Source organism: Mustela erminea, chromosome 1 (assembly GCF_009829155.1).
Source record: "Mustela erminea isolate mMusErm1 chromosome 1, mMusErm1.Pri, whole genome shotgun sequence".
Taxonomy (NCBI): domain Eukaryota; kingdom Metazoa; phylum Chordata; class Mammalia; order Carnivora; family Mustelidae; genus Mustela; species Mustela erminea.
In genome coordinates this window covers 114836388-114848835 of record NC_045614.1, presented here as the reverse complement: position 1 = coordinate 114848835, position 12448 = coordinate 114836388, and the positions used below count along the sequence as shown (strand labels likewise).

Below are 12448 nucleotides of genomic sequence, written 5' to 3'. Positions count from 1 at the left end.
CTTTGCATAGAGAAAATCTGAGGCAGGAAGGAGCATCTTTTTAGTTTTTTAATAGTGCCATGAGTCAGAGAATAAATTACTCCTTCAGTACCTTCCCCTGCCCATCTATGTTCTGGCCTCTGAGTTCCTGGTTGTTTCAGAGTGTGGGTCAGTCTCCACATTCAGGACCCCAAGGAGTACAACCCAAGACTCCTGAAAATACTGAGAGGTTGCTTGGATTCCCACAGCACAGATTTATTGCACAATTTTGGCTACTTTCCTCAGAGTCAGGTTCCTTTACCACAGGTCACGTCTCTACCTTTGCCACAGCATCTCCTATCTTTGTAATATTGTGCCTGTCTTTTGCTGAACTGTTTCCATGCTTGCTATGGCCCATACCGGACATCCAGTGACTGCTGCCAGGTCCATGGCCAACTCACAGGACTTGATCAAATCTTCCAACATGGCCAAAGCTTGCTGTAGTTCGGCTGAGAATGTGGAATCCTTGGTCCTCTTTGGCTCATTCTGTGGAAACCAAATGCCTTGTTGGAAATCAAAAGGTAAACCATCTAAGCAAGTGAACCCGGGAAACAGGACAGAAAAAAGGAGCCAGAGATCCAGCCAGGACAGAGACAGGGAGGGTAGATACATGGATCTCTTGCCCTGTTTCCAAAGAATGGTGGCTAAAGATACTTGTTGGTTTACATATATGATATACACACACGCAAAATCACCGACCACACTTTCTATATGTTGCACTCATGAAGAATGAAGTTCATAAAGTCATGGACATTATAGTCCTGCTGCGTAAGAAACATACTGACCTTTAAAGCATGAAAAACCCAGAGCCTTTAAATAGGCTGCTCTTCCTTTTCACACCCCTAACCCAGGAGCTACTGAAAAGTAGTATCTGAGTATCGTATTCTTGTACATAATGTGAAAGTCCTATTCCTACAAGTGAAATTATACTTAAAACCATCCCAGGGAAGGATATTTGCAATCTCCTACAGAGGCAGAGAATGAGCTGCCTTGTGGAGGTTTACTCATGACTAACACGTAAATGCCATATGTAACTGTGCCTCAGAACAACATACTGCTTAAAATGTAACCCGTAAGAAATCATACCAGCACCAAGCATGCTTAGCTATAGCCTTCTGGCAACAGGCCTCTGGGGGAGGGGATGATAAACGTCCTCGAAGCCAAGCAGCAGGGAATGCCCAGCTGGCTCCCCGCGTTCCTTCGGCTTTTTTCTGTTATCTCCCCTACTCCAGAGACCACCTGTGGCTAATTAGATGCACCCTCTGAAAGTGCTTGCTCAATTATAAACTTTATACTGCTCGACCAGATATATTTTGCCTTTCTTCTTATCTACAAGACTCATGGTCAATGTGTAACCGACTCCAGCTTCTTTGTTGGTTGTGACCTGCTTTCCAAAAATATGAGACTGAGGAGTTGTTTGGGGTGACAGTCTTTTCTACTGCCGACCTGGGCTCCCTTTCTCTTGCAGCTGACTTGTTTGTGCCTCGTTCTTCCCCTGTGCCCCGTCAGGAAGTGGCAGCCACAACTGTTGCATTTGCCACGTTGAATCCCCACACCCCGCCCCAGCTCCGCCCTTCTCCCCTCTTCTCCTTCCCTAGTCTTTCTCACAGTCTATCACCATTAAAAACACTAAAGAGATAAGCCAACATGGTCTGCCTCTTCCAACCAGGAAGACTCAGAACTGAGTGCAAACACTGTAACTGCTAACTGAAGAGACTGATGTTCCAATTATTACTACGGAGACACTTAGGACATAATAGGGATAATTGTTTCAGTGGGAAAGTCTTTTGCTTACAATTCCAGTATTTTATTCCCCTGATACCTCCATAGTGTATTCATCTGTCCTATGGCAAATACCAACAAAAAATTTTTGGTTTCTTCCTTTTTTTTTTTTTTCTTTAACACATCAATTCCTATAGCAAAGAGCGGACAGATCTTTGTTGTCCGCCCCCCCTCCAGTACCGCCTCTTTTTGTCCTTTGCAGTGCCCTGTATGCAAAGGTTTGTATATTCTCCGAACCTTGCCTAAGCACTGGGGATTAGCTTTTTTGGATCATGAATGGGGCAGAACACGCTGCCTCCACTCAACAATCTGCCATGGGCTCTCTCTTACCTTCTCACTCATATAAACATGCTCCGGGTGCTGGGAGAAGACAGCAGACTCTCACCTGAGTTTTTTGTAACATCATTAATAAAGGATTACATTCATACACCAGGGGTCTTCCCCTTTACCCAACACTTAAAACTCAGTTTCCTTTTAGAGACTCAACTGTTCCCATTCCCTTTCCTTCCGCTAACCGCCTCCCACAAATGTAGGATGCAGCTCCTTTTACATTGTGTAACGCAGGGCTCAGGAACATCCTTACAAACATTATTAAGCTAACTCAGCCAAGCTCCCCTTGCTCCAGGCTATAAAGTTATTACCTGTGTCTTGAGCTTCTCTTAATTTCAAGGAGTCCCTGCCATATATACTGAGCAAAGAAGGCACGCAAATGACTGTTCCTTGTGTTTTTGATGTTGTTGTTGGTGGTGGTGTTAAAACCAGAATATCCTACAGAAAATTTAAAAGAAACCCCACTCCTAAATCACAGATTTCTTCCCAATATGGTATGGTTACCATTTCTTCTGAGGGAACCTTGGCTGTCTTAGAATTCACACCCACAAACACACTTAGAGGCGAGCAGGGTATAATGTATGCAAATTAGATATACTAAGAAGTACAACAAATAAATATAAATCATACATAATCTTACCCTGCAGGAAAACCATAGCAGAGATGTTATCATATTTACTTACAGTTTTATGTATGCATTTTACAGATTCACTTTATTTTGTATTCCTGTTAAAACATTTTTATGTGGAGGAAAGAAAATATATTACTAATTATCCTGTTACAAAACCTCACTTTGAAATTGCCTTTAATTTTGGGGATTTTTTTTTTTTGGTAACTATAAATTATAAGATACATGCTATTTTAGAAAATTTAAATTATAAAGATCACAAATAAGAAAAAGAAAATTGCCATAAATTTGCCCACCCAGACACAAACACCATTAACAGTTAGTTATATAAAACAATATTTAATATACGGTACCTTAGCCAAACCTTCTTCTTGGTCACCTGGGTCTATCCCCAAATCCTCCGGAGATTCAAAATCCAGCAGCCCCTGCATTAACCCAAAAGCTTTATTGGAAATCAAAAAGTAGAATGCCAACTAAAACTACTGTGCAATCTCCAGCCAACGCTAAATTAACTGAGGGTGTACATAAATTTGTATATCGTAAGTAAGAGGGAAAGAATGGCACAGAGTTCTTTCCAAAACAGAATCATACTGGTCACACTGTTTTGTAGTCTGTTTTTTTTCACCCAACAATATATCATGAACATTTTCCCAAGCACATGTTTTTTAATTGTAGCAGTGCTGCATCCTGTAGATAAATCATAATTTATTAATCCCCCCTTCTGTTAAACATTTAGGTTCAAAAATTTTTTATTATAATAAAGATCTTTGTGCTTTTTTCCCCCTAAGGATAAGTTTCTAGAAGCGAAATTGTCAACGTTAAAATTTTTTTTTTTTTAAGATTTTATTTATTTATTTGGGGAGGGTGGTGGAGAAGCAGAGGGAGAGAGACAAGCAGACTGTGTTAAGCACAGAGCCCAGTGTGAGGATTGATCTCAAGACCCTGAGATCACAACCTGAGCTGAAATCAAGAGTTCAACGCTTAACCCACTGAGCCACACAGACACCCCAATGTTAAAAGTTCTGATCCATACTTCCAAGTTCTTCACAGAAAGACTATGTTCCCACCAGTCATATATGACAGCTTGTTTCACCAGCCCCCACCAGACACGGAATATTAACATTTAATTGAATAGTTTTGCCAATTTGATCAACAGAGAAATCCTACCTGTTGTTGTAAGTTGAATTTCTCAAATAACTGGAGAAGTAGAACTTTCAAAAAAATGTTTGCTATTAACATTTATTCTTTTGTAACCTGCCCATGTCCTCTGTTCATTTTTTTATTATTTTCTTTTTATTTCAGCTTTGAGGTAAAATTGGCATATAAAATTGTTAGGTATTCAAAATACATATGGTGATGATTTGATATACATACATATTGTAAAAGGATTTCTTCCATTTAGTTAATTAACACATCATTACCTCATATATTTATCTTTTTTTTTTGGCAAGAACATTTAAATCCTACTCTTAGCAAATTTCAATTACATAATACACTGTTACCAACAGTCACCATGTTTTATATCAGAACCTCACACCTTATTCATCTTATAAACTGAAAGTTTATATCCTTTTACCAACCTATCCCTATTAGTTCTTTTTTCTAATAGTAGTCTATTTGATTTTTTTAAAAGAAAAATGAGTATCACTCCTATGACTTGAGTTGCATTACACAGGGAATCAGAATAACCACCTATTCTAGAACAACCTTCTTTTAATAAGCAAAATTTATTGTAAACAAATAATGCATCATTTTCCACATCACATCTTAAAATCCAGGTAAGAAAAATTCTTCACATTAAGTTTGATAGTTTTGGGACACCTTCGGCTCAGGTTATGTTAAGTGTATGCCTTCTGCGCAGGTCATGATCCCAGAGTCCTGGGATTGAGCCCACAATTGGGCTCCCTGCACAGTGGGGCGCATGCTTCTCCCTCTGCCCAATGCTCCCCCTGCTTGTGCTTTCTCTCTTTCAAATAAATAAATAAATAAAATCTTTTAATAAATAAATAAATTTGATAGTTTTCATATATCACTTAGCCTCTTTGACATAAATCATGACCTCAATAAAAGTAAACTACTGTTGTCACTAAATGCATCTATTTCTAATACGATTTTTGTGGTTTTTTCTAATATATGCTAATAAAAAATATATTGTTTAATCAGCTTGTCCTGACTCATTGGACATTATGTACATTATATATTCAAAAAACTCTGTCACAGCTGTTAATTTTCACAATATCTCAGAAAAGATATTAAGCATTTCATAGGTATCATTTTTGGTTTTGTTCTTGTTTTAAATTAACAACTTCTATGGGCTCATTATTAAGCATGCTGACCTCTGTTCCATATCTTGGTAATATATTTCACCCAGTTTTTCATGTGTCTGTTTTTAATGGTGTAATCTATCATTCCCTTCCCTTTCTTTTGTACTTAGAAAAAGCCTTCTCACACCAGGATTCCACTATCCTTTTGAAGCCATGAGGCCATCAGTCAGACACGCATGCTCCCAAAGAAGCTGATGGTAGGCGCTGCGGAATGAGCTCTGTCCCTCAGGGTGGAGAACGCTATAAAGTTCTTCCTTTCTTCCCAGGCATGCCAGTGGTTTGGGACCTGTTTTTCCAGCCCGTAGCAAGCGAAGCTATGGGAAAAACTGGTTTGCCTTGAAGAGCCTCCCATGGTTTCACACAGATCCCCAAGGAATATTTTACAGTGATTTTGTCTCGTTTCCTCAGTGAGATGAAACTAACAAAATTCTGTAATTACTTTTAATCAGGTTTTATCTCGTTTATGCTCCCAAAAAGCATACCAGGAAAGGACTAGTGCTATCTTCACTTTACAAGTGAGGAAGCTGAAGCAGAGAAAGGTTAAGTGATATCCCCGAGTTCATGGCGCCTGGAAGCATGAGAGCTAGATCCCCGCCCCACACTGCTGACTCCTCAGTCTGGGTTTCTAATTACTGCGCCCTGTCGCCCTCTGTGTGTGGTTCAGAAGTTCGCTCTTGAACTTCTGTGGGAAAAATTGGGCACTTCAGTACCCTGTGGACCCAGCCCAAGGGGGTGAAGACCCTCACTCGTCCTACTCCTTCTTCACTGGACCCCGTGGTAGGACTTGGACAGCTTGGATGACAGGAAAGATGGGTTGGTCAGAGGAGTGTGAGGCTCCACATGAGCGCTGCATGGAAGTACACTCACAGAGGCCACTGGTTCAGGCAAGCAGCGGGGGTCAATCCCATTCCCACACGCTGTGGCTTCTCTATGTATAAAACAACAGCCATGTATTCCAGGAAGCTTCCAGGGGGTCAGCACTGAGCCAGCTCTCTGCAGGCATTACTCACGGGCTCCTCACAGCAATCATCTGGAGGAGGTTCTAGTATCCCCCCTCACATATGAGAAAAACCAAGGCCTAAGAGGTCCAGGAATGCCACACCTGGTGACGCAGGGTGGGTCCAGCTGAGGCTGGGACTGCTGAGGCAAAGCCGAAAGGGGCAACAACTTCTGAGGGCAGAATGTTAGGCAATGAGCCTTAACTCCCGGAGCCTCTGTTTCTTCAAAATCCAGAACCTTTCTTGTGCGTCTGATTGTGGGGATTAAATAAAAAATACATACGGGAAGGTACCCAGTAAACAACAGGTGCTTGTGTTTTGTTTTGTTTTATTTTGTTTTGTTTCGAGAGATAATAGCCACTGGGCAAGAGCGACTTATAAAAGTTAATTCAAAAACACAAGCTGGAGAAGTGGCCCAAGCCTTTCCCTCAGCTTACATATGGGGAGGCAGCCTGACAGAGCCTTCTCTCCTGTTTGGGGTGTCTGAGAGTGCTCTCCTGCAGGTGTGCTGTTGGCAGACAGACAAAGAACCACGTAGGGGTTCAGCAGAGCAAATTCACTCTGTGATGTTGCTCTTGAGAAAGATCCTTAATCGAGGGATGAGGTAAATGTTGCAAAAGGAGAAAAAAAAAACTCCAGTTTTGCCTTCTCCTTTCCATTGTTTTAATGCACAGAAAATTGTGACTTTGGGGAACATCACACCTCTTTTCAGAATTTCCTCGCCTCATCCGTAAAATGGAGCAGGTGATACATTACCTGTAGATACCTTACATGACAGAAGAGGCTCCGGCGCCTCCCCACCCTCTCAGCTGCCAGCAGTGAGGTGGCGTTCCCCTTGCTCCCCAGGACCTCTCCTGCCCCAAACCAGCCTCCTTAGAGATTCATGCCTCCTTAGAGATTCATGCCTTGGGCTGCCTGTTGGACTAGCCAGGCTCCCAGGTCCCTTTCAACTCTCTGATTCTTTGGTCTTTCTCCTCACTGAGGCACACTGCTTTAGACTTGGAGGACAGAAAACACCTGAAGGAGAGACATTATCCTCCCCTTTGGAAGATGAAGTCACAAATCTACATGTCTATGGAAAGGAGCACCATAGCACACACATGTTTTCCCAGCACAGGAAAGCACTGTCTCATCGACTTTACCTTCAACAGCATCTGGTATTTTATAAGTCTCTGGCTTGGTCCTCTGAGATACTTAAAAAGAGGGAGCTCATGATCCAGTTGGCGCTGGCATACCTTTAAAAGCCAAACAGAAACAATGTAAAGCAAAACCAGCAACACAGGTTGCAGGGGGGCAGGGGGGGGGTGGTTTCAGCTGTGTCTACCAGCTTGGTAATGTTACTGAGTCATTGGGTGCCTTAGGAACAGTGTGTCAAATGAAAGAAAAGGGAAGGAGGATGGCTCAGCTAGTAACTCTTGATGCAGGACCATTTATTTCTTTTAGAAAACAAGTCCACTAGAAGACAGTGGGGCACTTTGAATCCTGAAAAAGAGGCAGCCTGTGTTTGAGTTGGGGGTGGAGGTGTCTATTCAGGCCATTTTGAGTCTAGAAGTTAAGGGATGACTTACTAACATCATTCCAAGGAGACCCAGAGTGTGGCCTTTTGGACTTAATTCCTCTTAAAATTCCCTGTACCTAGACGAGGACTCTGGTTTGCTCACCGGGCTACAGCTGCTCCTCATGGGCACGTCCCACAGAGACCCAGGGTTGCATCAAAACTTCTAACGTGTAATTTCAAAATAGGAGAGACTTTTCATAAACATAAACTCAAAAGCCAGATTCCCCTGCCTTGTTTATACTTGTGATTTCTTTAAAGACTTGACATACATAAACATTGTCCAGGGAAAACCATGGGTGGGAGACTCTGTGATCTCAACATTACCCCAAAGAAGGTGCAGTCTTGACATTCTTGCCAGATTGTTCTCGCTCGGGGAAGGTTTTTATGGTATTTAAAATATATCTGCAGATCTTCTTTCTGAGTGGGAAAAGAATTGGAACAAATTAATCAGGTAGCATTTTTCAGTAAGTGGACAGGATGATACCATTTATTCTTATTGAACAAGCCTGAAATTTGCACGGTGTGAGGAACTGCATGATAACCCCGTTTTGGGGTGACTGTGTGATGGAAAGGTAAACAGAGGGTTCTAAACAACCTAAAGCACTAAACACAGAACAGATATGAACAGAGTGCTGTGGGAACAACTGCAAGATTCTGGTAAATTCATAAACTGGAGCAGGGTTTTTAAAAAAATTTTTTTACATTTAATTTTATTTTTTCAGTGTTCCAAGATTCATTGTTTATGCACCACATAGGAGCAGGTTTTAATCTTCATCTTTCCTCCTCTGGTCTTTATCCAGGACATCAAGGTCTCCCCACAATAGCTTTGTAGTAAGGGACAAAATTGACAGGAAATGTGCTGGTAGATGATAACCCCTCCTTTCTCTCTCCCTGTCTTCGTATTTTGATCATCATGATGCCAACCCCAGGGGAAAAAAACCCCAAGAGACAACGAAAAGATAGAAACATCCCAAAAGGAAAATGTGGCAGCTTAAAGAAACCTCTAAGTCCTTTGGGCCACCCCCAAAGCAGCAGGCTCTGCCTCATACATCACCTTCCTCCTAAGACACTAGGCTGCAAGACAGGAAACATTATGACTATCTCAGAGCTGGAGATCAAGACAGATTCCAAGTGCTGTATGACCTATTTCTCATTGCATCAAACACCATGAGAGGTAGGCACATACCCACCGATACCCCAGAAAGGTTACTCCCAGCCTACGGTGTCAGCTTGCCGGCTTCATCCACTCCATCCCTCACACCTGGACCGCAGCAGGTATGCTGGTCACAAAGCCTGTGCTGCCCTATGGAGAAGACCGTGGGGCTGCAACCTGGTGAATTTGTGACCTAATCTTTCTCAGGCCAACTCTTGATGGCCTCATGCAGACCATAGGTTATTGTTTTCTTCATAGCTTCAACTACGTCTATTTCTTTCCATTTCTGCATGTGGAAGGAAGGGAGACGACCCTTGAGAAATGTTGTTCAGACAGGATAAGGAACTAGAATAATAACTCAGAGCCTAACAATATGTTCATTATTTATTCATTCAAGAACTGTCTCCCGCGTGCCTTTGATGTGCCAGGCCCTGTGCTAAAAATATTTGTTAAACTCAACAACTTCCATAGCAGAGCAGCCTACACATAGGGAACACTCCAGCCATACCGAAAGCCAGGCTTATACAATACTACAAATTGATTAAGGCATCTCACCCACATTGGGTCTGTCAGAGCACAGAAACATTGGCCTTTAGCTCCTGAAAGAATTTACGATTTCACCACTTTCAACACTAACCACCAGAAGGTTATATAAAAGCTGGAGGAGACGTTGGAGCTCCAGCCACCCACCAAGTTAAACAGTCCGCCATCTTTCCCCAAACTTCCCCAGCAACAGAGGCACCTGGTTCTCTCAGTGGTACCAAGCTAAAATGTGTGCTCCTGAAACCCTCACTCCTTGGTACTGTGTCTATGCTTTGAGCAATGCAGAACACCATAGGCCTTCAAGTACCAAAACACAACCGTTGACCTGAACTTGCTCTTCAATCCAAAATTCCTTAAGGAAAGTATATACACTAACCAGCAGCATATGAAAGTGCCCCGGTATCCTCACCTACTTATAGAATAAATCTGGAGGCTAAAAAAATTGCTACCAAAAACTCCTATTCACACACAATCATTTATGCATTAGGATGGGTGGGCCCTGGTGGTGGACGGTCCAGGTTCAATTCTTGGCTTTGTCTGTTCCAAACCAGATGGCCTGAGTTCAGTTACTTAACCTCCTTATACTTCAGTTTTCTCATATATTAAGTGGATTCACAACAGCAGTCAACTATGACTACTGTGAGATTAAATGAGATGATGTATAGAAACTTCTCAACAAATGCTCAGTACATACAGAGTACCCAATACATGGTAGTTATTGACAAAGCACTTTTTACTTTGTAGAACCCTTCTGTATACACTATTAGATTTCCACAATGACTTTACATATTGGTATTATTAAGCCTATTGTATGGAGGAGGGAAATGAGGCTCCAGGGGTTTAAGTGACTTAACATGAGGTCATGCAGATAGCAAGTGGCTCAACTTAGACAAGAAGATACATTTCCCAAGTCCCACCCAGTGCTCTTTCCATTTTGCCTTGTCGCATCTCAGAGCTAATGGAACTCAAGGTAGACTATTGACAAATATTATTCTGCATAGAGCTTGGTCTCTAGGGTAGAATCTTCCTGGATTCTGCAGACTATAAATTCTGATGAAAACATTTGGCCAGAGCAATATTTCAAAACTCATTTTCATGATTAATGGAATTCTGCAAATACTATTGAGAAAAGGTCAACAGTTGTAGTAAATAATGGGTGAGGGACCCACCTCACTGGCTAAAAAATAACACAGCAGCAGCCAATTCCCTCAAGCAGCCTTAAAGATTAGCTGATCATGGTTTTTAATTACTTCATCTGTCCTGGACTAATAACTTTATGATTGAAAAGAACTTATTACCTGTATTATGTCTCCAACATCATAGATCATATGTGATTATATGCAGAGTTTATATGCAGGTCTGGATTAATGATTTCTTGGGTTTCTCCCAACATGGGGAACTACAGAAGCCTTTGCAAAACGTTAGGTGATTAATTCTTCTAGGAAAAGATGTTTTGTCAGCAATTCCCTGACAATTGCCTTATACTTGGACAAATTTTTTAATCATTTCCATTTTTCCCAACAGAAATTCGGTCCTTTTCTCATCCAACAATTTAAATAAGCCTTTGCAATAATGACTTAAGCAACTGTAAAATAATCATAAGCCCTGAAACTAGACTTCATATTGGTGTTTTGATGAGTGCAAAATTACAAAATAGTATAAAACACGAATAATGCTATTAAAGTAATTCAAAAAAGAAATTAATCAGATTAAATACAACGTGTTGTTCAGTGTACCTTGAATTCTGGCACTTGACCAAAAAAACCTATGATGAGGCTGTGGTAGAAAGCCCACACAGAGCTGTGGAAAAGGCTTTCCAAGCTGGCAGGAGCTCTGAGAGTTGAAGACTCTGTTTTTCCCATTATGTCAAATGCCTTGAAGCCTGGGGGTTTGTGTTTGCTTGCTCTCAGTTTATCACACATACTGCTCTTAGATTTATCAGTCATAATTTGGGCTGTTTAAAATTTTTAAGTTGTTTGGTCTGTTGTCTCAGGCTCACAAAAAGGAAATAAAGGAAGAGAATAAAATGAAGGTCTAGTTGAGAGAGAGGGGAGAAATGCAAAAGACAGAAAGTTCAGGGCACAAGGATCATCTGCATAGTCCTCCCAAGATAAGAAAGTGGTGGGGAGTGGTGCCAGGTAATACACATCTCTGGGTCAGCTCGGTAGGCCCAATCAGCTCTTCACTGCCCAAAGCAGGGGTGCAAAGAGGGCAAGAGGGAAGAGGTCTGTGCATGGGGAAGGGGAAGTCGTCAGAGATGCTGGTATAGGGCAGGAAATAATAAATTGGGTACTAAGCATAAGAGGGACCAAACACACTGAATTCTACCTCTGAAGCTAATAATACACTATATGTTAATTAATTGATTTAAATAAAATTTAAGAATAAAAAATTAAGAATAAAAAATAAATAATTCCAAACTAAAAAGTTAAAAAAAAAAAAAAAAGAGGGATCACAGGCTTAACATATTCTGCCCATCCTTTCCCAGGTAAAAAAATAAAATGGAGGAAAAGACATTTTCAGAGACTTTTAGTTTAGCATCAGTACTTCTCTTGAGAGTGTTAATACAACTTTAGTGAGGAATCTAAGCCTGCTGTGTGATTCTTTTTTTTTTTTTTCCTTGCTGTGTGATTCTTATTCAAAAACAGTTAGCTTAGTCATTCAGAGCAGGATCATGTTTTTGGGGGGGGGGGCTGTCCTCCATGTCCCTGGGCTTTGCTGAGCCCAAGCTTGTAAGTTGCTCCCATCTGTCCTATGAGCCTAGTCAAACTGGACTCATCTCACACTGGGGGAAATACTGCAAAGCACTTGTGCTTTGCACTTAAAAGGCATGTGTAACATTTCTGGTGCTCCCATTTGCCCTTACCCCTTACACAGAAAAATAAGGGCTAACGTTAATCACATAGTTATTTTGACTTACTGGGAGCACAGACTTACTCTCTTGAGAAAGCAACGTGCCAGAAGTTCAGGGTTTTCGGTGCACTTTTCCAATTCTTTTAGAAAAGTCCTAGGGAAGGAAAAGTAAAATCACGTTTTGATTTTTTAAATGTATGTGGTTAAAACACGTAAGGTGGTTTGTTTTTGTTTTTGTTTTTGTTTTTAAAGTAAAATCAC

The 12448-nt window shown here is 41.2% G+C and overlaps 1 protein-coding gene across 3 annotated transcripts in view; it reads right to left on the bottom strand.

Annotated features, from left to right (window-relative positions):
* The window catches only part of MCF2L2 (MCF.2 cell line derived transforming sequence-like 2), a 251185-nt gene that overhangs the window by 42600 nt on the left and 196137 nt on the right, over positions 1–12448 (bottom strand). For all 3 annotated transcript variants that reach the window (XM_032339584.1, XM_032339564.1, XM_032339575.1), the window contains 5 exons: positions 12272–12341; positions 7963–8055; positions 7223–7315; positions 3112–3183; positions 379–504 (listed from right to left, as the gene is read on the bottom strand). In XM_032339584.1, coding sequence (XP_032195475.1) covers positions 379–504; positions 3112–3183; positions 7223–7315; positions 7963–8055; positions 12272–12341 — 454 coding nt within the window. The remainder of the gene's footprint in view (positions 1–378; positions 505–3111; positions 3184–7222; positions 7316–7962; positions 8056–12271; positions 12342–12448) is intronic.